The sequence below is a fragment of the Phocoena sinus genome, chromosome 19 (assembly GCF_008692025.1).
Source record: "Phocoena sinus isolate mPhoSin1 chromosome 19, mPhoSin1.pri, whole genome shotgun sequence".
Lineage (NCBI taxonomy): Eukaryota > Metazoa > Chordata > Mammalia > Artiodactyla > Phocoenidae > Phocoena > Phocoena sinus.
In genome coordinates, this window is record NC_045781.1 from 15274813 (window position 1) to 15298148 (window position 23336).

The 23336-nt window shown below is 47.4% G+C and overlaps 1 protein-coding gene across 6 annotated transcripts in view; it reads right to left on the reverse strand.

Annotated features, from left to right (window-relative positions):
• The window catches only part of WDR62 (WD repeat domain 62), a 48292-nt gene that overhangs the window by 10650 nt on the left and 14306 nt on the right, over positions 1-23336 (reverse strand). For all 6 annotated transcript variants that reach the window (XM_032614437.1, XM_032614436.1, XM_032614435.1 and 3 more), the window contains exons 10-21: positions 15581-15718; positions 13761-13939; positions 12076-12167; positions 10425-10550; positions 7236-7303; positions 7034-7155; positions 6174-6249; positions 5287-5398; positions 5128-5191; positions 4402-4527; positions 2585-2718; positions 357-409 (exon numbers count right to left, since the gene is read on the reverse strand). In XM_032614437.1, the coding sequence (XP_032470328.1) occupies positions 357-409; positions 2585-2718; positions 4402-4527; positions 5128-5191; positions 5287-5398; positions 6174-6249; positions 7034-7155; positions 7236-7303; positions 10425-10550; positions 12076-12167; positions 13761-13939; positions 15581-15718 (1290 nt within the window). The remainder of the gene's footprint in view (positions 1-356; positions 410-2584; positions 2719-4401; positions 4528-5127; positions 5192-5286; positions 5399-6173; positions 6250-7033; positions 7156-7235; positions 7304-10424; positions 10551-12075; positions 12168-13760; positions 13940-15580; positions 15719-23336) is intronic.

Below are 23336 nucleotides of genomic sequence, written 5' to 3' on the forward strand. Positions count from 1 at the left end.
TTTGTCCTTCATAGCACTGATTATCAGTTCCCCAAACACTATATAATTTACCTGTTTAATGTGGCTATTGTCCACCTCCCGAAGTAGAGAATGAGCCTGTGAAGGCAGAGATTTCATCTGCCCTGCTGGTTGCTGTATCTAAGGGCCACAGCAAGGCCTAGCCCAGGGTAGGCACTCAGTAAATATGTGTTGCATGAAAGAAGGACTGTCTAAGCGGAGAGTGGAAGGATGACAGGGGTTCTCCAGGGAAAGGAGACATGTGGAGGGGAAAAGTGTTCCCAGAAGAATGAGGAACATGGAGGAGGGCACCCCTTCTTTGTCCGCTCCTAGGCGTCCCACTCTCCAGGCAGACTCACCAGCCGCTTTGCCCAGAGTGGCAGCTTGCCGTTGGTCAGCAGGCACCGAGGATCTGGAGAGACACATGGAATCCATGCAAAGAGAATAAGCAACCCAAGAGACAACGGGTAACATAAACAGCAGTTCTCCAGAGACAACACAGGAAACGACACATCCAAAGATGGTCAATCTCACTAACTGTCAGGGAAGTGCAAATTTAAACAATGGGATATAATGTTTTACCCTGAGACTGACCAAAATTAAAATGCTTCAAACTATCAAATGTTGGCAAAAGTGTGGGGAAATGGAGGGCTTAACACTGACTGCTGGGTGGGGCAGTAACTGGATTTGGAGGGCCGCTGGGGTTCTCTTTCAAAATAAAAAGTATATCCGACTTCCCTGGCAGTCCAGTGGTTAAGACTCTGTGCTCCCAATGCAGGAGGCATGAGTTCAATCCCTGGTTGGGGAATAAAAATCCCATATGCCACGTGGCACAGCCAAAAAAATAAAACAAATGTTAAAAAAAAAAAAAGTGTATTAACCCCAGGATCTAGCAATGCCAGTCCTCGGCCTGAGGCCAAGGAGTGGTCAGCACAGCCTCATTCACAACAGTGTAAAGTTAGAAAACACACAAATGCCCACCCAGAGCAAAATCACTGGTTATGCTTCTGGTTAAAAGAGGGAGGCCTCTGTTTTGTATTCACCGACCTATAGGTCAGTAAGATAGTTTTGAGAAGAAAAAGATACAGAACGATATCTGCAGTATAATACAATTTGTGGACACAGATGTTTCCTATGGATATGCACACGTGTATATTAATGTTCAGGAAAAGGCCTATAAGGGTTCACACCAAACTCATCAAAGTGGCCACCTGGGAGAGGACGCTGGATTGGATGTGTGGGTGGTGACAAAGAGAATGAGCTTACTCTCTATTTGATTGTTTCCCAAGGCTGAATCCTCACACTGCTGTTGCCTACTAGTCAGCCAACCAGTTGGCCCCTGCCTGTTTCCTCCTTCTTGGCAGCCTACTACCCTCGCTAAGAGCACCCAGTACTGGTCACTGTTCCCAGCCTCTCTCACAGCTGGAGCAATCATGGCCAATGGGACCTGTGAGAAGCCTGCAGGGGCTTCTGGGAAAGAGTTTCCTCTGTACAGGAGATTCCAGGAGGGAATGTCCTCTTTCAACCATGTCTCTGAGGACACAGCGGTGGAAGGGGAAGCTGGGACAAAGTGAGAGGGTAGCACTGACATATATACACTACCAAATGTAAAATGGATGGCTAGTGGGAAGCTGCTGCATAGCACAGGGAGATCAGCTCGAGGCTTTGTGATGACCTAGGGGGGTGGGATAGGGAGGGTGGGAGGGAGGGAGGCTCAAGAGGGAGGGGATATGGGGATATATGTATACATATAGCTGATTCACTTTGTTGTACAGCAGAAACTAACACAACACTGTAAAGCAATTATACTCCAATAAAGACGTGAAAAAAAAATGTCTCTGATGACTGGAACTTAAGCAGCCATCTTGTAACATGAGGGTCTAAGCCAAGGCGATATGCAGAGGGGCAGAAATTTATAGAAGGCCTGGCCTCTCATAAAGTCACTGAGCTACTACTCTCCCTTCTGCCTGAACAAGAGAATCTGGTCTGTCTTCTGGTGAACATCACCGTTTTACCCCTGGGACACCCCCTTACACCCACCCCTCGCCTTTGGTCAGGTGGTTCAAGTGGAGCTGACTAAAGCCTCCTACCCTCAGGGATGACCACATAACTCAGGCCTGGCCAATCACAGTGACTCAGAAATGGGCAGGTGACTCACGGCAGGAACATGAGTCATGAACACAGGACTTTGAGCTATTAGGAAAGAAGTGCTCTCTTTTCTAGAATGTTATAACCTTGAGCTGCTGGGGATACTTTGCCCCTTGTACAGGGAGATTCTGCCTGAGAGTAAAGTCAACATGGAGAAAAGCAGAGCCAGGAGACAGAGAAACATCTATTTCTTTAACATCACCTGACTACCTGGATCCAGCCATGCCTGAACCAATACTCTCAAATTTTCATTTACAAGAACCAATAGATTCTCTTTCCAAATTAAGCCAGTGAGAGTCTAGGTGCTATTACCCTGAAAAAGTCCTGACTGATATGATTATTGAGCTTCAATATGTGCCAGGCTGTGAAAACAGAGTAGTGGCCAAAACCCAGCAACGATCCCTACACTGAGAGGTCAAAATAGGGCCCCTTTCCCAACCTGGATCCAAACTCTCTTTTGATGGTGTCTTTAGTAACTCTTCCGGTTCACATTCTTCCTCCAGCTTATCCTCCGTCTGCTCTCCAGGGCTTAGGGAGCAAATCTCGTTGGGCATGGATGCATATGTCTCCTGCCTGAAGCCAGGAAAAAGGACGGCAAGGAGAGAAACATAGGTAAATGGGGTGGTAGAGGGGACCTGTCTAGGGCTGGGCCCTGTGCTGGGGTCCATGTGAACATACTCTTGGCTTCTGGTCAAGACGGTGCTGGAAGGTCTCACCTGCCACACCCCCTCTGCTAGAAACATACTGCCACAAAAAATGAGATGTAACAAAGGCTGGGCTCAAGAAATAAGACAAACTCTTCAAGGGCCACAGCAATGGAACAAAAAGCAAAGCAGATGATAGTAGGGCATGAGTCCTGAGCTGCTGGCTTCTGTTCTGGGAAGTGGGGTTAGCAATGAGGTTTTAGCTCCACAAGCCAAAGAGCTGCCCACTCTCTTGGTGCCTAGATCTGCATTACCTCAAGATCACTGCAAAATAGATGGCCCATGTCAGGCCTGGTCCCCGTGGGGAAGCAATGCAAAGCCTCAAGACACAGAGAGAGAGATAGGGACAGCTCTGGAGGTGGAAGAGAAGAAAATTCAAAACCTCCCACTCCAACTGAAACTTCCAAACCAAAATCCCAAATCAAAAACCAGAACAGGAATTCACTCCAAATAAAACTGGTCTTGCAACATAAAGACTTAAGAAATACGTTTAGGAAATTCAAAGATATAAGTGAAGGAATAACTTAATTAAAAGATTAAGAAGGGCTTCCCTGGCGGCGCAGTGGTTGAGAATCTGCCTGCTAATGCAGGGGACACGCGTTTGAGCCCTGGTCTGGGAGGATCCCACATGCCGTGGAGCAACTAGGCCCATGAGCCACAACTACTGAGCCTGCGCGTCTGGGGCCTGTGCTCCACAACAAGAGAGGCCGCGATAGTGAGAGGCCCGCGCACCGCGATGAAGAGTGGCTCCCGCTTGCCACACTAGAGAAAGCCCTTGCACAGAAACGAAGACCCAACACAGCAAAAATAAATTAATTAATAAACTCCTACCCCCAACATCTTAAAAAAAAAAAAAAGATTAAGATAGGACTTCCCTGATGGCACAGTGGTTAAGAATCTGCCTACCAATGCTGGGGACACAGGTTCAAGCCCTGGTTCGGGAAGATCCCACATACCGCAGAGCAACTAAGCCCGTGCACCACAACTACTGAGCCCGTGTGCCACAACTACTGAAGCCCGCACACCAACAGCCCATGCTGTGCAACGAGAAGCCACCGCAGTGAGAAGCCCGCGCACTGCAATGATGAGTAGCCCCAGCTCGTCGCAACTAGAGAAAGCCCGTGTGCGGCAATGAAGACCCAATGCAGCCAAAGATTAAAAACAAACAAAAAAAATACCTTAAAAAAAAAAAGATTAAGAAGACATCTCTGCTCCACTGGACCCTTCTCTGATCTCCTCCCTCCCCACCATGGGCTGGGTGGGCTGGGTCTGGGGCCTCCTCTGGTCCCCACAGCCTCCTGGGGCTTCCCACCAGAGTGCTCATGGGCTCTCCAAGCACTTTTGCTTTTACACTTCAAAACCCTTCTCATATGCATTACTGTAACTTCCTATTCGAAGTACATCTCCCCTTCTAGGCCCCGAGGGCACAAAGGGCAGGGCCGGGGGCTGTCTGGGCCATGGTTGCTTCCCTAGCCTCACTCCTCCCGGGGCCCAGGGCAGGAAGACATCCCTCTGGTGCATGGACAGGGGACGGACAGGCGGCTGCCAGGACCTGGGGTGGCTGCTCCAGTTCCTGCCCTTCGTGTTCTCCTGCTGCTGCTCACGGTGGTCAATCTCCAGCAAGTGCTGCTTCATGCAGCTGGTGATCTCCGGGCCCAAGTGCCAGATGAACACGCAGCTGCAGAGGCCAAGGAGGGATGTGGAAGAGGGAGGAACAGTGAATATGGAAGCCATCTGACCCCAGAGCCACCTGGTTCAACTGCCAAGACCTTATTTCCTGGCCCGGAAAACAACCCTCATCAGCTTAGCACAGGGCTCCGGACCAAGTCAGGTCTACACCCTGGGAGGGGTCCAGGGCATCCCAGCAAACCAAGGCTGCTCTGAAGACCCTGAGACCCAAGGAAGGGGGCTGTGAGGAAGGAGTGTAGTATTGATAAACTGAAGAGAGCGCCAAAAGGGACTTCCTTGGATACCAACCATGTGCTAAGGAACTTATGTCATCTCATTTGACTCTCACCATACGATTTTCAAGGTAGATGGGGTCATCTCTCTTTTACAAAGTCAGAGAGGGGAAATATAAGTGACAGAGCTAGGATTTGAACTCAGGGCTGGGCACACACTATCCGAGGAGAGTAAGCTGGCATGCTCAGAGAGCTCTCTGCACAGGCAGGCTGTGGGCATGGGGTTCCGGTGTCTGAGCCCTTGCTCTCCCAGCAGGATAGGTCCCACCCACTCCCAGAGGGAGGCCCAGCCAGGGCAGCCTCCAGGCCTTTCCCACCTGTCTCCGGATACTGTGATCAAGTGACGACAATCGTAGGTGAACTTCATGCCAGTGACGATTTCTGCAAGCAGAGCAGAGAAGCCGTGCTGGCCTTCTGAGCCAGAAGGCTGGGTTGGGGTAGGTGGGGAGGTGTCCCAAGCAAGGAGGCAAACCCACCTGAATGGCCAAACATCTTGGCAACGCACTCCCCGGAGTAAAAATCAATCACCGAGATGCTTTTGTCAGAGCAGCTTGTGGCCAGGAAGGTGCCTGAGGGGTCCACATGGACCTGCCGAGAAGAGGACCCATGTGACACTTGGGCTGCCTCCTTCTGGAATAGGCCTGGGTCTCAACACACAACCCCACTGAGGAACGCCTTGTGCTGGGCGCTTGGCACATGAACTCAGGTAACCCTCACGACACACACCATGGTAGGCAGAAGCTCCTGCTCCCATTTCACAGGTGAAGAAATTACCAACCACAACAATGGTACTAATGGCAGCCAGGCCCTGTGCTAAGAGCTGTACGTGTGTGAACTTATTTCCCCCACAGAACCCTGTGATAGAGGCAATTTTTATTTGCATTTTACACATGATGAAACAGGTTCGAGAGGAGATGACATTTGCCCAAGGTCACAGTCAGCCCGAGGCAGAGTTGTAAGAGGGTCTGACCCTGGAGCCTGAACTCATAACTCCCCTAGTCCAGAGGCTCTTGAGAAGGTCCCCACCTCATCCTGGATAACATAGACAGGGGCAAGCCTGGAGAGCCCTCTGATTCCTCCCACCACACTCTATTGCCACTCACAATGAAAGCCACTTAAATGTCCCCACTTGGGGAAGGATTCCCCAATAAAGGTAGAGCAGTCAGGGCCAGCCCTGGCTCCCAAGCATCCTTGGTCAGCCAGGCCTGAGTAGATGCTGGCCAGCAAGTGATCCTTTCATCCCTCTGATCAGGTGCCAAGGAGGACCCAGGTCTCAGGAGGCCCAGCAGGGCAGGAGACAGACAGGGGGGCCTTGTGTGTGGGTGTCTGTGTATGGTTTTCACCCGGGGCCCCAGCTCCTCACCTTCAGCAGGGACCCTTCATCACCCTGGGAGCCCTTGTAGCACTTCTTCTGCTTCCCGTTCATGGTGTTGTAGACTCTGGGAAGGTGAGAGCAGAAGTGGCTAACATGGCCCTGCCCACCGCCCTCTCTTGCTCCCTTGTTCCAACCTTACCTGCTGCCCTCCTCTCCCCTGGAAGCCCCCAGTACCTCCTGTCCCCCACCCGATGCCTGGACTGAAACCCCGTATCAGGGAATGAGACCCTGTCTTAGGCTGAGGTCACAGAGGTTACGTCTTGGGGTGTCCACTGAGTTAACATCCATCTCCCTGCCACACAGCAAGCTGAGTGCCTGGCACCCAACTTGAGTGAGCAAATGAAGGAGACGGAGAACCTCTCTGCTCATGCTTACTCCTCCACATCCTTCCCAGGTTAAGCTCAGATGTCCCTGCCAGCGACCCCAGGCAGGGTCGGATGTCCTCCCAGGGCTCTGTGCAGCCCAGCCCTGACCACTCTGTGCTGTCCCTGTCTGGTCAGTCTGTCTTCTCCTCCACTGCACTGTGAGCTCCACGAAGGCAGGGCCTGTGACTCCCCCACTGTCCCTCCCAGACAGGAGCTCAGGGAACGAGGATGAGTGAGTATGAGCCACATCAGCAGCTCTCAGTTGCCCCACACAGGCTCCTGAGATCTAGGAGAACCCTCCGTTTGACCTGGAGACTAGGCCTGGGTGAACCCAGCTCCTAAGAAACACCCACTGGGTCCCATCACTCCACCCAGCTTCTCAGGGACCAGGTGAGCAGGGGGAGGAAAGCAGAGCACTCATAAGACAGACCCAACCAGGCCCCACTTAGTCTGGCCGACTAAGAGTCCAGGGCAGTTCCTCACCTTACGTTGCGGTCCTGGCACGCCACAGCCACATACTTCTGGGTAATGTCAATGTCCATGTCATACAAGGTGGTCTTCTCTGCCACGTGGTGGGTACGGACAAAGTGTAGTCCATCTGAGGCCTGGCAGGGCAGGCAGGGCCTTCAGAGGATACCCCTGACAAGCCCCCTACCCAGCTCCCAAGGAGGCTGCCCCACTCTACCTGCTGGGCACTGCGGAAGTAGATGCTCTTGTCTGCCCCACAGCTGATCATCTGGATGTCCCTGTGGCCTGGAGAAGGAAGCAGTGACTTAGGCAGGGCTGGGCCACTGCTGGGCCCAACTGGGGCTGGGGATCCTAGCTAGGGAACTCTACTGTAAGGGCACTTCGCTGGGGGTCAAAGAGGGTTTCCCGGAGGAGGTGAGGTGAGTGCTGGGTGCCGGTAGGACACTGTAAACTGTGAGCTCTGTGTGATGGTGCAGTGGGCAAGGCAGGAATCTGCAGAGCAAGAGCAGACAGGGAAACAGAAGCCAGGGACACAGCAGGGGCACCATGTTTAATTTGGGATTTGGAGAGGTGACTCTGGCCTAACAATGGAGGCGTCAGTGAAGCAGGGAGCAAGAGGAGACAGGGAGACCACTGGGAGGCTCACACCATCAAGAAGGATCAGAATATCCACACAGGGGCTTCCCTGGCGGTCCAATGGTTAGGACTCTGCGCTTCCACTGCAGGGGGTACAGGCTCGATCCCTGGTCAGGGAACTAAGATCCCGCAAGCCATGCGGTGCAGCCAAAATAAAAAGGAATATCCACACACAGACTTCGGGCCAGGTCCTGTGCCACATGTGCCTCCCCTTCCTGACTATCACCAGCCACTTGTACAAATGTGAACCCAGGGGCTCAGAGTCACACAGTCCTTGTCCCAGGGTGCAGAGAGTCAAGATGGGGCCAGGGCTGATCCCAGGCATTCTCTGGTTAAACACTGTGCTCTGAAGCCAGGCTTCCTCTCCGAGCCTCAGCTCCCGTCTGTTCAATAAGCCTGTATCAGCCACTGCCCTGTGGAGTGGTATGAAGCCCTTGGGACAGTGGCTGCTACCTGGTAAGCACGATCGATGTTCTTACTTTTATTCTTCTTTCTTTATAGAATAAGAATAATCACAGCACAAATATCTTACAGAGTTGTGGTGAGGATGAAGAGACAGAACAAATATAAAACATGTACAACCTTGGTACAATAGACACTGCTCCTTCATGACAGGACATTTGAGAGCACCCAGGCCCGACATACAAGTTAAGATGTTACTCGAGGGCTTCCCTGGTGGCGCAATGGTTGAGAGTCTGCCTGCCGATGCAGGGGACACGGGTTCGTGCCCCGGTCCGGGAAGATCCCACATGCCGCAGAGCGGCTGGGCCCGTGGGCCATGGCCGCTGAGCCTGTGCGTCCGGAGCCTGTGCTCCGCAACGGGAGAGGCCACAGCAGTGAGAGGCCTGCGTACCGCAGGGGAAAAAAAAAAAAAAAAAAAAGATGTTACTCGAGCAGAAGTCACTGGTTTATAGAAGGGAACGAGTCCTATGTTGGCGAGGAATCCAGAGAGGGCCTGCAAGTTACTACTGGTAATGTTTTGCTTCTTAACCTGGGGTGGTGAGTCCAAGTATTTAGCAATATTAGGACTAGGACCAATCAGAACCGTTGCTGGCTATAAACAATGGGTGTGTCTAGTTCAGACCTACTGACTATGAACCTTGATGTGGATATTCATTGTATTATTCTGTAAACTATTCACAGATTTTTCTGTTCACTTTTTTGGATATATGTTTCATAGTAAAGAATTAAGAGACTGATTCATTCTTTAGCTGGATAGCTTCAGACAGTTTCCGACTGGCTGGTGCCCAGTTTATATGAACTATCAATGTTTTGAGTGTAACGTCCAGTTGAGTCAGCCCAGCCAGAGCAGGGCTCACAGGACTGGTTTTAGGATATGCATCCTCTCAGACCGGCTGGGGCTTTAACAGAGGCCCATGCCTTCAGAAGGTGACCTAAAGGACCGACTCCTGGGCCATCCCCTTGGCCAGTTATCACCTCTCCTGGATCCAGACCATTCATTAAAGGTGAGGTCACTGCTGGCCAAACTGCTAGATTTACCAATCTATTCTAACTACCTCTACCCTGTGGAATGGGATGGTCTGAACAGTTTTTTACAGGTGTCTGAGAAGTTTGAGCTGATCAGCTTTTGTCAGGTCCTCATCAAGACACAGCAAACGTGTTAACCTGTTTTTGCCCAGCTCCCGACCACCTGAGTTAGACAGAGACAGGGCAGAAAGTGGGGAAGACCAAGGACATTAATACATTCTCAGCCACAAGATTATATGTACAAAACACTTCAAAGTCAAGAACTTGGAGTCAGTGGACGTATTCCCTCCATGAATGGATTCTTCTTGAATATAGTTTTGAACATGTTCTTGGGTTCTGATCAGTTAAACCCCCACAGGGCCTACTTCCCCTCCTCTTGGAATCCCTTAGGGCCAGGGATCTCCGCACTGGATCTTTCGAGTCTTGGAGGGATCCCTTCAACTGCCTGGTTGAGCGAGGGCTATAAAGGACAGCCTTATGCAAAATACCAGGCCTGCACCTACTGGCTGTGTGACTCTGGCTGTAAAGTACAGTAACTGCTGGGGCAGTGCAAGGATCACATCACCCAGCACAGAATTAGCCTCCAGCAATTGTCACCGTCATCTATTTTTCGGCCAAGGTCACCCAAACCTATCCCACCTTGGACCGGCATTCTGATTTCTTTCTGCGGACTAGCACTCACCTAATGTCAGTCCTTCTGGATCAGGGGTGGAGGCAGGTGGAGGCTGGGGGCACACGAGTCACACCCAGCCCAAGAGGATACTCCAGAGCTCTGGCACCAATAACTGTTCTGGAAAGGGCAGGTGCCTCAAGCCAGCACAAGGTAAGTAAGCTACCAATTTCTGCCAAACTTGACAGGAAGAGGGAAAATCTCTATCCAGCGGCACAGTGACCACAGAGATCCTGCCCACGAGAGAAAGGCACAGCTGACAGAGGGAGAGGGTCCAGGTAACTTTAAAAAATTCAACCTTTGGGGACTTCCCTAGTGGTCCAGTGGTTAAGACTCTGTGCTTCCACTGCAGGGGGCACGGGCTCAATCCTTGGTCCGGGAACTAAGATCCTGCATGCCACGTGGAGCGGCCAAAATAAACGATACTCCAAAAGCATTAAAAAAAATTAGTCTAAAAAAGTTTTTTAAATAAATAAAGATTCAATCTTTGGATCCAGCTGTGCCTGAGCTTGCCTCTCCCTTTTTTCTCTAAGCTAAAGGTGGCTTTCGCTGTTACGTGCAGTCAAAGGAGCCCATCTAATGAGGCACGGGATGCAGAAGGAAAGGGCTCACCAGCAAACTTGATGGCTGTGATGGAGGAGGAATGGTCATCCAGGGTCTGCTCCAGGTTGTAGTTCTTCTCCACGTTCAGCACGTGGATCAGTCGGTCCCGACTGGCTGAGGCCAGCAAGCTCAACCCTGTGGATGGAAAGGGTGCCACTGGGTTTCTGGGAGGCTGCTTGATGGCTTGGCCTCCCAGAGAGCAGTGTGACCAAGCTTTCCTGGCCTTGAAGAAGGAGTTCGGTTTCTTAACTGCAGTCAACTTGCCACAAACCCGGAAAGGGGCCACTCCCCCACTCTGTGCAGTCTTTCCCCAGAGCCCCAAACCCTGGCATTTCACACCCCTTGCCACCAGTTCCTGCAGGATGAATCTTGATGTACACGTGGACACTCCTCCACTTGTGCCCACACCAGACATTCCAGCAGAGCCCAGCATTCCTCCCTACCAAGTCCAGCTACTTGGCAGCTATGTGAGGCCCTGCCAACTTCTCAACCTCCCCAAAACACTGCCCCCTCACTCTCTGAGCTCTGGCTACACGAGCCTCATCTCGGCCCTACTGACCACATGCTGCCACCTTTCCTTCAGCCACTGGACCTTCGTGCTGGCCCCCTCAGACAGTGCCTAGCCTGGACACCTGCTATGTCTGAGGCCTAACACATGACCTGAGGTGGAGGGGAGCTCGGGAGAGGTGTACTGAATGAAAAGAAATTTAAAGAAAATTTGGTGGGGCAGAGGGTGTGGGGGAAGGAAGAGCATGGGAAAGAACATGAACATTATCAGGACATAACTCCACCTACATTATATTCCTGCCAAAAATGTATCATCGGAATCAAATCATGAGGAGAACAACAAACCCAAATTGAAGGAAATTCTATAAAATTCTGCAGAAAGCCAAAGTCATAAAGACAAATTAAATAAGGCTGTGGAAATATTCCAAAACAAAGGTGACAGGAGAGCCACAACAACTGAAATGTGAACCTGGACTGGAAAAACAAAGGTGCTATAAAGGACAGCATTGGGACAACTGGCAAAATGTGAATAAGAACCCAAGACAGATGACAGATTTGATAAGATGCACATTTGATAAGTGCACTGTGGTCATGTAAATAGATGTCCCCATTCCTAGGAAATGCTCACAGAAGCATTTAAGGGTGAAAGCGCAGCATGCCTGCAACTTACTCTCAAGTAGTTCAGCAAATAATAATAATAATAATATACACGCTTTAATAATAATAATACACATGCTATTATTTTATTACAAGTGTATATATACACAGGTGCGCAAATACATAGAAATGGAAAGAGGGGAAGCAGATAATTCTGTCACAGGTCAGACAGGATTTAAAAGAAAAAACTTGGGGAGCCTGGGTGAAGAGGCTACAGATATTCATTATAATATTCTTGCAATTTTTCTGTAAGCATCAAACTTTTTCAAAAGAATATGTCTGACTACTGATCTATCTTTATCTTCTCCAGCAGAGGAGGAGCTCATTCATATATTCACTCATTCAACCTTCACCTCTCTAGCCTGAGCTCTGTTCGGGGCACTGGGGACCAGGGTAAACAAGTCGAGTCTTGCCCTGTCATTCACGGTCCCACCAGACACCAACTACTCCTCCCTGTGGCTCTGCCAGGCAGGTTGCTCCCCTACCATGGGCTCACCTGTCTCAGGCTTGGAGTACTCCAGGCACAGCACCTCAGCATCATGGGCCTCCACCTTGACCAGCTCGTCCATGAAGTGCAGCTCGTGGATCCTGAGAGATACACACTGCCTGCTGTACCCTGCCTGGCGTCCCCACCCCTCAGCTCCAGGTGCTCTGCCACTACTAGAAAAGGTCAGAGCAGCCAGGTAGGTGACGTGGAGAACACCCTACCCTGGCCAAGTAGTCTACAGGTGCCCAACCAGTTTCTCATCTAAAAACCTGCCAAGTCTGCGAGAACCTCAGCGGGCACCCCGCCCCTTCTGGTTCCATGGGTAACACCTAGGATGGTCTTCTGGGGGAACAAAGGTTAGGGTAGGGATATATCAGAGGTGATTCCTGGGGCTGGGGCAGGGGTCAGAGGTCATACTCAAGGATAGGACCAATGGGTAGGAACATTGGATTCCAATCTCTCATTCTTTTTTTTTTTTCTTTTTTCTGGTTGCACTCTGTGGCTTGTAGGATCTTAGTTCCCTGACCAGGAATTGAACCCAGGCCCTCAGCAGTGAAAGCGTGGAGTCCTAACCACTGGACCCCCAGGGAACTCCCTCTCATTCTTAAAGAGTCTCAGATCCAGACTTTCCTCACATTCTTGCCAAATGAAATCAGACAACAGGTCATCCAGGACCGAAATAAGAAACAATAATTCCAGCTTCTCCACTCTCTACCCGTGTGACCTTAGCCAAGCCACTTGGCCTCTCTTCCCTCAGTGAACCCATCTGAAAGTGGAGTGAATAACAGCACCTATGCCAGAGGGTCGGTGAGAGGATTAAATCAGTCAATACCCATGGTACTCAGGCCAGCGGCCAGCCTGGGGGAAGATCGCTATGCCCATGTTACCTCTCCTCACTGTTTTCACCGTTCACAGCCAAGTGCTGTCAACGGCAGCAGCCCCCTGACATGTTCAGTTTGCCTCATGCAGTGACTGACATCACAACAGTTGCCAACATTTAAAAACCATGGAACGTCACAGAAAAAATCTGCACTTTATGTTCTTCTTAGACAATGGGAAGATATGACAACTTGGAGCCTATACTACTGGTGCTGTGTGGTGGCTGCCCTGTTATGGGGCACATGCTCTCCAGTGCCCCAGTCCCTCCCATTCTGCAACAGCTCCACTACCCAGGTGGTCACAGCTGTCATTCGCCACCTTAAACCTGATCCCTGTGACAGGACTCATATTCTGTCAGCACCTATTGGGCCTGTCACATCTTGAAAAACCTCTGCAGGGTGGTAAACAGCCCGAGCCCTCAGATGTCCCATCCTCTGGTCCCTCTCTCAGGGCCACCAGAAATGCCAAGCTGCAGCTGGCATCTTCTCTGATGGTTCAGCAGTGGTACCATGTGGCTGAGAAGGTGTCACCATGCCCGAGAGGCATGCAAGTTTGCCTGTCCACCCTGCAGGCAGAGTTCACATGGCCCAGCTGCTGAGGCCCCGGTAGCTACCCTGATCTACCCTGAGCTAGCCCTTCTGGAAGCCCCTTCTCAGCTTACGTTTCCAGGGGTGGCTGGCTACCAGATTGCTACTCACAGTCCCTCATTCCCAACAGGCAGCTGGAGGTGCCAAGGCCAGGGCTCCTCCCCACTGCCCTTAGTACCTGAGCCCAAGCTGGGAGATGTACACTAGACAACACCAGGGCCCACTTGCCTCAGATTTCCACTTCGGTCGCCTGAAGCCAAGTGTTGGCCATCAGGACTGACCTGCATGACTCGTACCCCAGCTTTCATGTCCACAGGCATCCCATTCTCACTCCCCCGGTCTGGGAAGTGTGACATGTTCTGCAGGTGCTGGATGTCATTCTCCACATACACAACCTTCAGCAGGGTCTGCAAGCGGGAAAGGACTTAGGTCAGTGCTATGAGAAGCTTTGGGGCACCTCTGCAATTTTTTCTCCTGATAGTCTCCATTCTTCATTAGTAACAGAATTCTAATTCTGACCTGGGAGCTTCACCACTCAGAATAATAACTATGTTTCCCAGACTCCCTTGCATCTAGATGAAGCTGTGTCAATAAATTCTGGTCAATGAGGTGTAAAGCAAGTGAAAACTCTTCTGCTTCTTTCCCACTATCCTGCTGCCTGGAACTTGGATGTGATGACTGGAGCACCAGCAGCCATCCTGGACCACGATGACAAGGGCCACTCCTTCAAAATGGGCAGAGTGGAGAGCTGGACAGCCCTTGGGTCTCTAAGGGCTTCCTACAGCTGCCAAAATAGCCTGGACTAGTTACCTCTAGACTATTTTTACAAGTCAGAAAATCAAACTTTTACCTCGCTTTGGGTTCTTCTATTGTGTGCAACCAAATATAACATGGTCATCACAGATGCAGAAAAGAAGATGGTAGTATGGCAGGGGGACGTGGGGCGCTGTGAGGGGAGTCATAAAGGAGCATTTGCTATACACACCCTGCATTAAGAGCTTTTTTTGTTCCAGCCACACTAACCTCTTTTGGGTTTTCCAACTCATCAAGCTCTTTGCAGCCATAAGGCCTTTGTCCCTTGGTGTAGAACACTCTCTCCTCCCCTCTTTACTCCTCCCAATCCTCCATATCTCAGTTCAGTTATCTCCTCCTCCAGGAGGCTGCCCCTAACGCCACAGATAAAATCAGATGACTGATTTTAGATATATCTTACACATACCTTACAACTTTCTTTCATGGTGCTTACTATGCTTGTGATTATATCATAATTTGGGCAGTTATTGGCTGGCTGCCTCCCCCTACTAGACTGTCTAGGTGTCTAGACACCTACTAGACTGTAGGTGTCACGGGGGCAGGAGAAGGGTCTGCCTTAGTCACTGATGTGTCCCCAGCATGCAGCACAGCACTTAGCACTGACCTTAATAACTATCTGTAGAATCAGTGAATGCATGATTCAGGCCTCAGCTCCTCAGAGAAGCTCCCTCACTGACCTAGCAACACCAACCATTTCTTCAGTAAAGTGTTTCTCCCCAGCCTCTCATCATGGCTCTCTTTGGGATCCTGCCAGCACCTCCACCTCAGGCTTCACTGAGTGGCAGCTAGCTAGACAGGAGTCACCCCTGCCTGGTTTGGCCCATCAGGTGCTCTCCCAGGGAGTTCTAACTCAAGACTTGGGGAGCAATTTCTTATTTGTTGAGTATGTCGGGTTGCCTGGAGTGGCTGTGTCCACACACACTGAGACAGCAGGAGCTGAGTGGTAAAGAAAAGCAGAGAGGACCACAACCAAGACCCGACACAGCCAAAAATAAAATAAATAAATAAATATATATATTTTTAAAAAGCAGACAGGAAAGACCATGTCACCTAGAAAGAAAGAGGGAGAGAGAGAGAAATGAGATAGGAGACAGAGAGTGACCAGCCTTGGTTCCTGGTTCCTGTCCCTAGTGAAGCTTAACACTGAGGTTCCATAAAACTCCCTCCTACCCCCCATCCTAGATTCAAGTAGGCCTTTGTTCCTCCTAAAAGATGTTCACAATGAAGCCCCTTACATTACTGAAGATGTTCTTCTGCCAGTGAGAGTCAGGGCTGCCGTCCATGTTCCAGAAGCGGATGGTATTGTCTGAGGAACAAGTCAGAAAAGATCCTGATGGCAGACAAGCTCTCTGATCTTCAAACTCAGGATACACCTACAGTCCCCAGAGAACAAGGCAAAGGAGATTCATTACAACCACTTCAATGACGGCACTATGATATACTATTGCATGGTGAAATAAAAGTAAGCTGCAGATAAACGGCCTTAGTGTAATGCCTTGCAAGAAAAAAAAGACACAAAATGCTACCATGCCCCATCTTCAGTCCAGTCCATAAAACATCCCCACAAATGAATTTCTAAGGAAAATGGGTAGCGCAAATCACTAAGCACAAAAGGAAACAAGGTACCACGAGCAAGAAGCAGCAGAAACAACAAAGTCTAGCTTCAAATACTGGAATTATCTAACAGATTATAAAATAACTATGTTTACTATGTTTAAAGAAATAAAAGATAAAAGAACTTTGACAAGATTAAAAGTATGAGTAGCCAACCAGAAACTATAAAGAACAACCAAGCAGAGCTGAAAAGGAGCAAAATAGAACTACTCCTAGAAATGAAAAACAAAACATATTAAAAACCAAAGATTTGACACAGTTGAAAAGAAAATTAACTGAATTGAAAGACAGAACTAAAGACGTTATTCAGAATGCAACTCAGAGAGACAAAGAGATAACATATAAAGAAATTTCAAAATATGGAAGCCTGGACTCTGAAATGATGATGACAGCAGCATCACAGATTTTTAATCCAAAATTCCCACGTGAAAAAGAGAAACCTGAAAGCAAAACCAAAACCCCATGGACAATATTTATAACAAAAGTAGGTGAACAAGATATTCTCATAACTCCCCAAATACAAGCAGGTAGGAACAAATTACCTCCAGTCATAAGACCTACATGTTCTCAACATGTATATGGGAGAAAGCAGAGCGGAGCAATGAGGTATTCTAACCTCAAAGTAGCCAGCAGGTATTCACTGGAAAGCACAACTGGCCAAACTGAACAGTACTTGAACTTGGCAGGGTGGGGGTGGGGGGGTCATCCACTCCAATAGTGGTTGAGTGCAGGGCTCAACAGTAAGGCCTGAAGGGGCTGGAGAAATCAAGGCCTGGTGAGCTCTCAAAACTAACCTACCAGGGCTCCTTTCAGGACAAAGGCCTATACTGAGGAGAAACTGCTGGGAATGGAAACAAAATGATCAGGATAGGGACAAGAGAGACAAAGTAAACAAGTACAGATAAAAGTAAGGACATAACAGGGCTTCCCTGGTGGCGCAGTGGTTGAGAGTCCGCCTGCCGATGCAGGGGACACGGGTTCGTGCCCCGGTCCGGGAAGATCCCACATGCCGCGGAGCGGCTAGGCCCGTGAGCCATGGCCGCTGAGCCTGCACGTCCGGAGCCTGTGCTCCGCAATGGGAGAGGCCACAGCAGTGAGAGGCTCGCGTACCGCCAAAAAAAAAAAAAAAAATCCAACTATATGTTGCCCACAAGAGATTCACTTTACATCCAAATATACATACAGGTTGAAAGTGAAGGTATGGAAAGATATTCCATACAAATAGTAACCAAAAGGGAGCTTTGCATGTCTATAGTAATGCCAGACAAAATAGACTTTAAGTAAAAAATTATTACAAGTGACAAAAAAGGGTCAATTATAAAGAAGATATAACAAATACAAACAGACAACTAACACAGAGACCCAAAATATATGAAGAAAAAGTTGACAGAATTGAAGGAGGAAATATACAGTTCTACAATAATAGTTGGGGACTTCAATATTCCATTTTCAATAAAAGATAGATCTAGGAGACTTCCCTGGTGGTCCAGGGGTTAAGAATCTGCCTTTCAATGCAGGGGACGTGGGTTTGATCCCTGGTCGGGGAAGTAAGATCCCACATGCCATGGGGCAACTAAGCCTGTGTGCTCTAGAGCCTGTGCACCACAACTAGAGAGCCCACATGCCGCAACTAGAGAGCCCATGTATCTCAACTATTGAGCCCATGTGCCACACCTATAGAGCCCACATGCTACAACTACTAAGCCCGTGCACCACAAGAGAGAAGCCCGCGTGCCACAACAAAGAGCCCACGCGCTTCAAGGAAAGATCCCACGTGCCGCAACTAGGACCCCACACAGCCAAATAATAAATAAATAAATAAAATGAATGACTGCTTCAGCTTAAAAAAAAAAGGATAGATCTAGAGAGATAAAGAACACCCAGTAACAGCAGAACACATTTTTCTCAAATGAACATGGAACATTCTCCAGAATAGACCACATACAGGCCACAACATAAGTCTCAATAAACTTAAAAGGCTTTAATCATATAAACAATCTTCTCCAACCACAGTGGAATGAAATTACAAATGAATAACAGAGGAAATATGGAGAATTAACAAATATGTGGATATTAACACACCCTTACATAACCAATGGGTCAAAGTAGAAATCAAAAAAGAAATTAGAAAATACTTTGAGACCAATGAAAATGAAAATACAGTATACCAAAGCTTATGGGATGCAGCAAAAGCAATGCTCAGAGGGAAATTTACAGTTGTACATGCCTACAAAAAAAGAAGATCTCAAATCAATTAACTTCTCACCTTAAGGAACTAGGAAAAGAAAACTAAACCAAAAGCTAGCAGAAGAAAGGAAAATATAAAGATTACAACGGACATAAACAGTCTTTTTTGCAGAAATGGAAAAGCTGATCCTAAAATTCATATAGAATTGCAAAGGATCCCCAAATAGTCAAACCAAATCACTACAAAACTATAGTAATCAAAGCAATGTGGTACTGGCATAAAGATAGACATATGTCAGTAGAATAAAACTGAGAATCCCAAACTAAACCCATACATCTATGGCCAGTTGATTTTCAACAAGTGTGCCAAGATCACCCAAGGAGGAAAGAACAGTCTGCTCAACAAGTGGTGCTGGGATTATCCATCCACATGCAAAATCATGAATTTGGACCCTTACTTCACCATATATAAAAATTAACTCAAAAGAGATCAAATACCTAAGTGGAAGAGTTAAAATAATAAAACTCTTAGAAGAAAACATAGGAGTAAATCTTCATGACTAGGAATTTGGCAATTTTTTTTTTTTTTCTCGCGGTACACGGGCCTCTCACTGTTGTAGCCTCTCCCGTTGCGGAGCACAGGCTCCAGACGCGCAGGCTCAGCGGCCATGGCTCACAGGCCTAGCCGCTCTGCGGCATGTGGGATCTTCCCGGACCGGGTCACGAACCCATGTCCCCTGCATTGGCAGGCGGACTCTCAACCACTGTGCCACCAGGGAAGCCGGGCAATGGTTTTTTAGATATGACTCCAAAGACACAAGCAACAAAACAAAAAATAGAGAAATTGGACTTCATCAAAATTAAAAACCTTTGCTCATCAAAGGACACTATCAAGAAAGTGAAAGGACGACATAAAGAATGGAAGAAGGGCTTCCCTGGTGGCACAGTGGTTGAGAATCCGCCTGCCAATGCAGGGGACACGGATTTGAGCCCTGGCCTGGGAGGATTCTACACGCTGTGGAGTGGCTGAGTCCATGTGCCACAACTGCTGAAGCCCGTGCGCCTGGAGCCTGTGCTCCGCAACAGGGGAGGCCATCACGATGAGGCCTGTGCACTGCAGTGAAGAGTGGCCCCCGCTCGACGCAACTGGAGAGAGCTGGCACACAGCGAAGAAGACCGAACACAGCCATAAATTTAAATAAGTAAAACTATAAAACTTCTAAAAAAAAAAAGAATAGAAGAAAATATTTGCAATTTATATACCTGTTAAAGGTCTAGTATCCAGGATATATAAAGAACTCTTACAACTCAAAAGCAAAAAGACAAACAGCCCAATTAAGAAATAGGGAGGGGGAGAGGATATGGGGATATATGTATACATATTGCTGATTCACTTTGTTATACAGCAGAAACTAACAACACTGTAAAGCAACTATACTCCAATAAACATGTTAAAAAAACACCAAAAAAAACAGGCAGGAATTCCCTGGTGGCGCAGTGGTTAAGAATCCGCCTGCCAATGCAGGGGACATGGGTTTAATCCCTGGTCCGGGAAGATCCTACATGCTGTGGAGCAACCTAGCCCATGCACCACAACTATTCAGCCTGCACTCTAGAGCCCATGAGCCATAACTACTGAGCCCACGTGCCGCAACTACTGAAGCCCGTGTTCTCTAGGGCCCACATGCCACAACTACTGAGCTCGTGTCCTGCAACTACTGAAGTCCGTGTGCCTAGAGTCCGTGCTCCACAACAAGAGAAGCCACCGCAAAGAGAAGCCCACACATCACAATGAAGAGTAGCCCCCGCTCGCCACAGCTAGAGAAAGCCCGTGCACAGCAGCGAAGACCCAATGCACCCAAAAATAAATTTTTAAAAATTAAAAAAGCAATAGGCAAAAACCTTGAATAGACACTTCTCCAAAGAGGATATACAAATGACCAACAAGCACATGAAAAGAGGCTCAAAGTTATTAATCATTAAGGAAATACAAGTCAAAACCACAATACCTTGCAAATACTAAGATAGTTATAATTTTTAAAAAACCAAACAGAAAAATAGCCAGTGCTGGCAAGGATGTGGAGAAATTGGAACTCTCATACATTGCTGGTGGGAAAGTAAAATGATGCAGCTGCCATGGAAAAGTCCGGTGGTGGTTCTTCAAAAACTTAAACATAGAATTACCACATGACCAGTAATTCCACTGCTGGGTATACACTCGAAAGAAGTGAAAACAGGTGTTCAAACAAAGCTTTTACACAATAGTACTATTCACAATAGCCACAATGTTATTTTGGCTATTATTAATAGGGAATAAACCAAAAAGAAACAACTCAAATGTCCATGAACTGATAAATGCATAACAAAATGTATTATCCATATGATGGAATAGTATTATTCAACCTTAAAAAGGAATAAAGTACTGAAACATGCTACAACATAGATGAACCATGAAAACATTGTTAAATGAAAGACATCAGACATGAAGTCCACATATTCTGTGATTTCATTTATATGAAACATTCAGAACAAGCAAACCCATAGCAACAGAAAGCAGATTAGCTGTTGCTATGGGCTGGGAAGAGTAGGAATGGAAAGTGATTGCTTAATGGGTACAGAGTTTCCTTTTGGGGTGATGAGAAAGTTCCAGAACTAGACAGTAGTGATGGTTGTATAACACTGTGAATGTCCTAAATAACACTGAATTGTATATTTAAAATGATTTAAGTGGTAAGTTTTATGTTATGTATATTTTACCATAATATATATGTACACTTATACTCCCCTCAAATAAATGGGGTCAAAAGGGAGAGAATATAGTATATAATGGCTATATCATCAGATCATATAGATACAGAATAATTAATCTAAAAATCAGGGGAGAATGGGGAGAACATTTGCAAAAAAAATTGTTTTAACTGTTTTCAGAATTGCATTATCATTCTTAGGCTGTTGTATTATAATGTGGGAACAAGGAAATGATTAACTGGGGATACTCTAATTCCATCATCCCCCTATGTCTTTGAGAACTAGGATTCTGGAAGGATCAATCCAACAGCTATAAGCATCCCCAGCACCCAGACTGTGACTTTGACATACCAATCAAAGTGAAAAAACGAAACAAAACAAAAAACAGGGCTTCTTCAAGAAATGGCTGATTCCAGGTTTGGGGCAAGAAATGCAAAAGATGAGGCTAGAACACCTTGCCATCCCTTGTCATTAGCAAGGTAGCTAATCAAAGACTACTGGCATTATGTCCAAAGGACTCAGGAGCCAACCTGAAGAGGCTTCCACTGGTCAAAGATGGGACAATTTGAACTCCAATAATGTTAATAATTGCAGTCAATTAAAATATATCCAATATATTTAAATATATGAATTTATAATGATATTAAATAAAAACAACTAGTTACCTTTAGAGGACAAGGAACCAATTCATTATCTTGAAAACTGGTAATTAAAGGGAAAGAATCAAGCATTTATCCTGCCTTTCCTATAGGAAGTGTACCACTGGGTGACCAAATGGTAGATGAAGGGAAGTTTCTCTTCATATAAGCAGTCCAACTAATAAAAAGAAATGATAGAATTAGAATATCACCATATTGCAACCCCCAATAAATAAAGGGATCGAGGCATCGAGTGTCAACAGCTGCTAACAATAATCAATCAACTGCACATTTCTTTCGTGTGGTTTTCTAGATCTCTGTTTTATTGAAAAAAAATATGAAGGATAGAGAAAGACAGCAAATTAGAGTAACAGAAAAAGAGAGAATGGGGTAGAGGCAACTCTTAAATCCATATTGGCTGAGAACTTTCCAGAACTGATTAAAAGATCTATCCACAGATATTTCTGTTGAGAATATATATATATAAATAACCAGCAGATGGAAAGAAAATGAATTGAAAGAAAACACATAATCAACTGATAACAAGAGTGAGGGTGAGAGAGACAGCAAGAGTGGGGGTTGGGGAGGTGATCAAAAAAGACTTTAGCTTGATCTGTAATATCTCACCTTTTTTAAAGGATAATATATTTATATATAAATTTCAAAAGTTATTTAAAGAACATTCTTGTTAAGTGAGAAAAGTGCTATCAACAGAAATGTCAGATCCACGAAGGGAGATGTATTCAAGCAAAGGGCTGAATAATGCCTATTCAAAAGGGTAAAGTTATTTCTCACAATCCTGAACTGGGCCACTGAAAACATAATTTCTCTAGAACAAACATTCCTAATAATAAGAAATTTTCAGGAAAAAAAAAAAGCAGACTACAATTCTTTCTCTACCTTATCTTATCTACAAGTCTTATCTGCAAGAAGTATTATACTTAGAACAGCTTCAGAATGAAAAATCCCCACAGATTCATTCTCAGAAAATAAAGGCTTCTTCAACACTTAAATAAAAAAGGGCTTCTCTGGTGGCACAGTGGTTAAGAATCCGCCTGCCAATGCAGGGGACACGGGTTCTATCCCTGGTCCAGGAAGATCCCACATGCCATGGCGCAACTAAGCCCATATGCCACAACTACTGAGCCCGCGTGCCACAACTACGGAAGCCTGCGCGCCTAGAGCCCGTGCTCCGCAACAAGAGAAGCCACTGCAATGAGAAGACCGCGCACTGCAACGAAGAGTAGCCCCCACTCGCCGCAACTAGAGAAAGCCCACGCGCAGCCATGGAGACCCAACACAGCCAATCAATCAATCAATCAATTAAAAAAAAGCCGTGAACTACGCAAACGCCCTCGACAGAAAGCTCCCTGAGGTACACACGCTGCTGCTGAAGGACCTTTGCACTTGCCGTACCCACAATGGTGGTGCGCCTCACCCCTGACTTCCTGCAGGTCCCGCACTCGAATGTCACATCTTCAGAGAGGCTTGCCCTGATCACTCTCCTTTCTAGAATAGCACTCTTGAACCCCCTTTTCTCCTAGGCGGCTTCATTTTTCTTCAGAGAAGTATTGTACTTGGCACGTTCCATATTGATATGTTTACAGGTTTACTCTACCACCCGGATGTGAGCTCCAGGAGATCAGGACTTGTATCAGTTTCCTGCCCAGCTGTGTCCCCAGCACCCACAACAGCACCTGGCACATAGCAGGGGTCCATGAGTATCTTTTGCAGGTATGGCCGAATGGGTTCCCCAAACTCTGTAGAAGCTTCCTCAGCTGAGCCCAGCTGGGGGCTAAGCAGG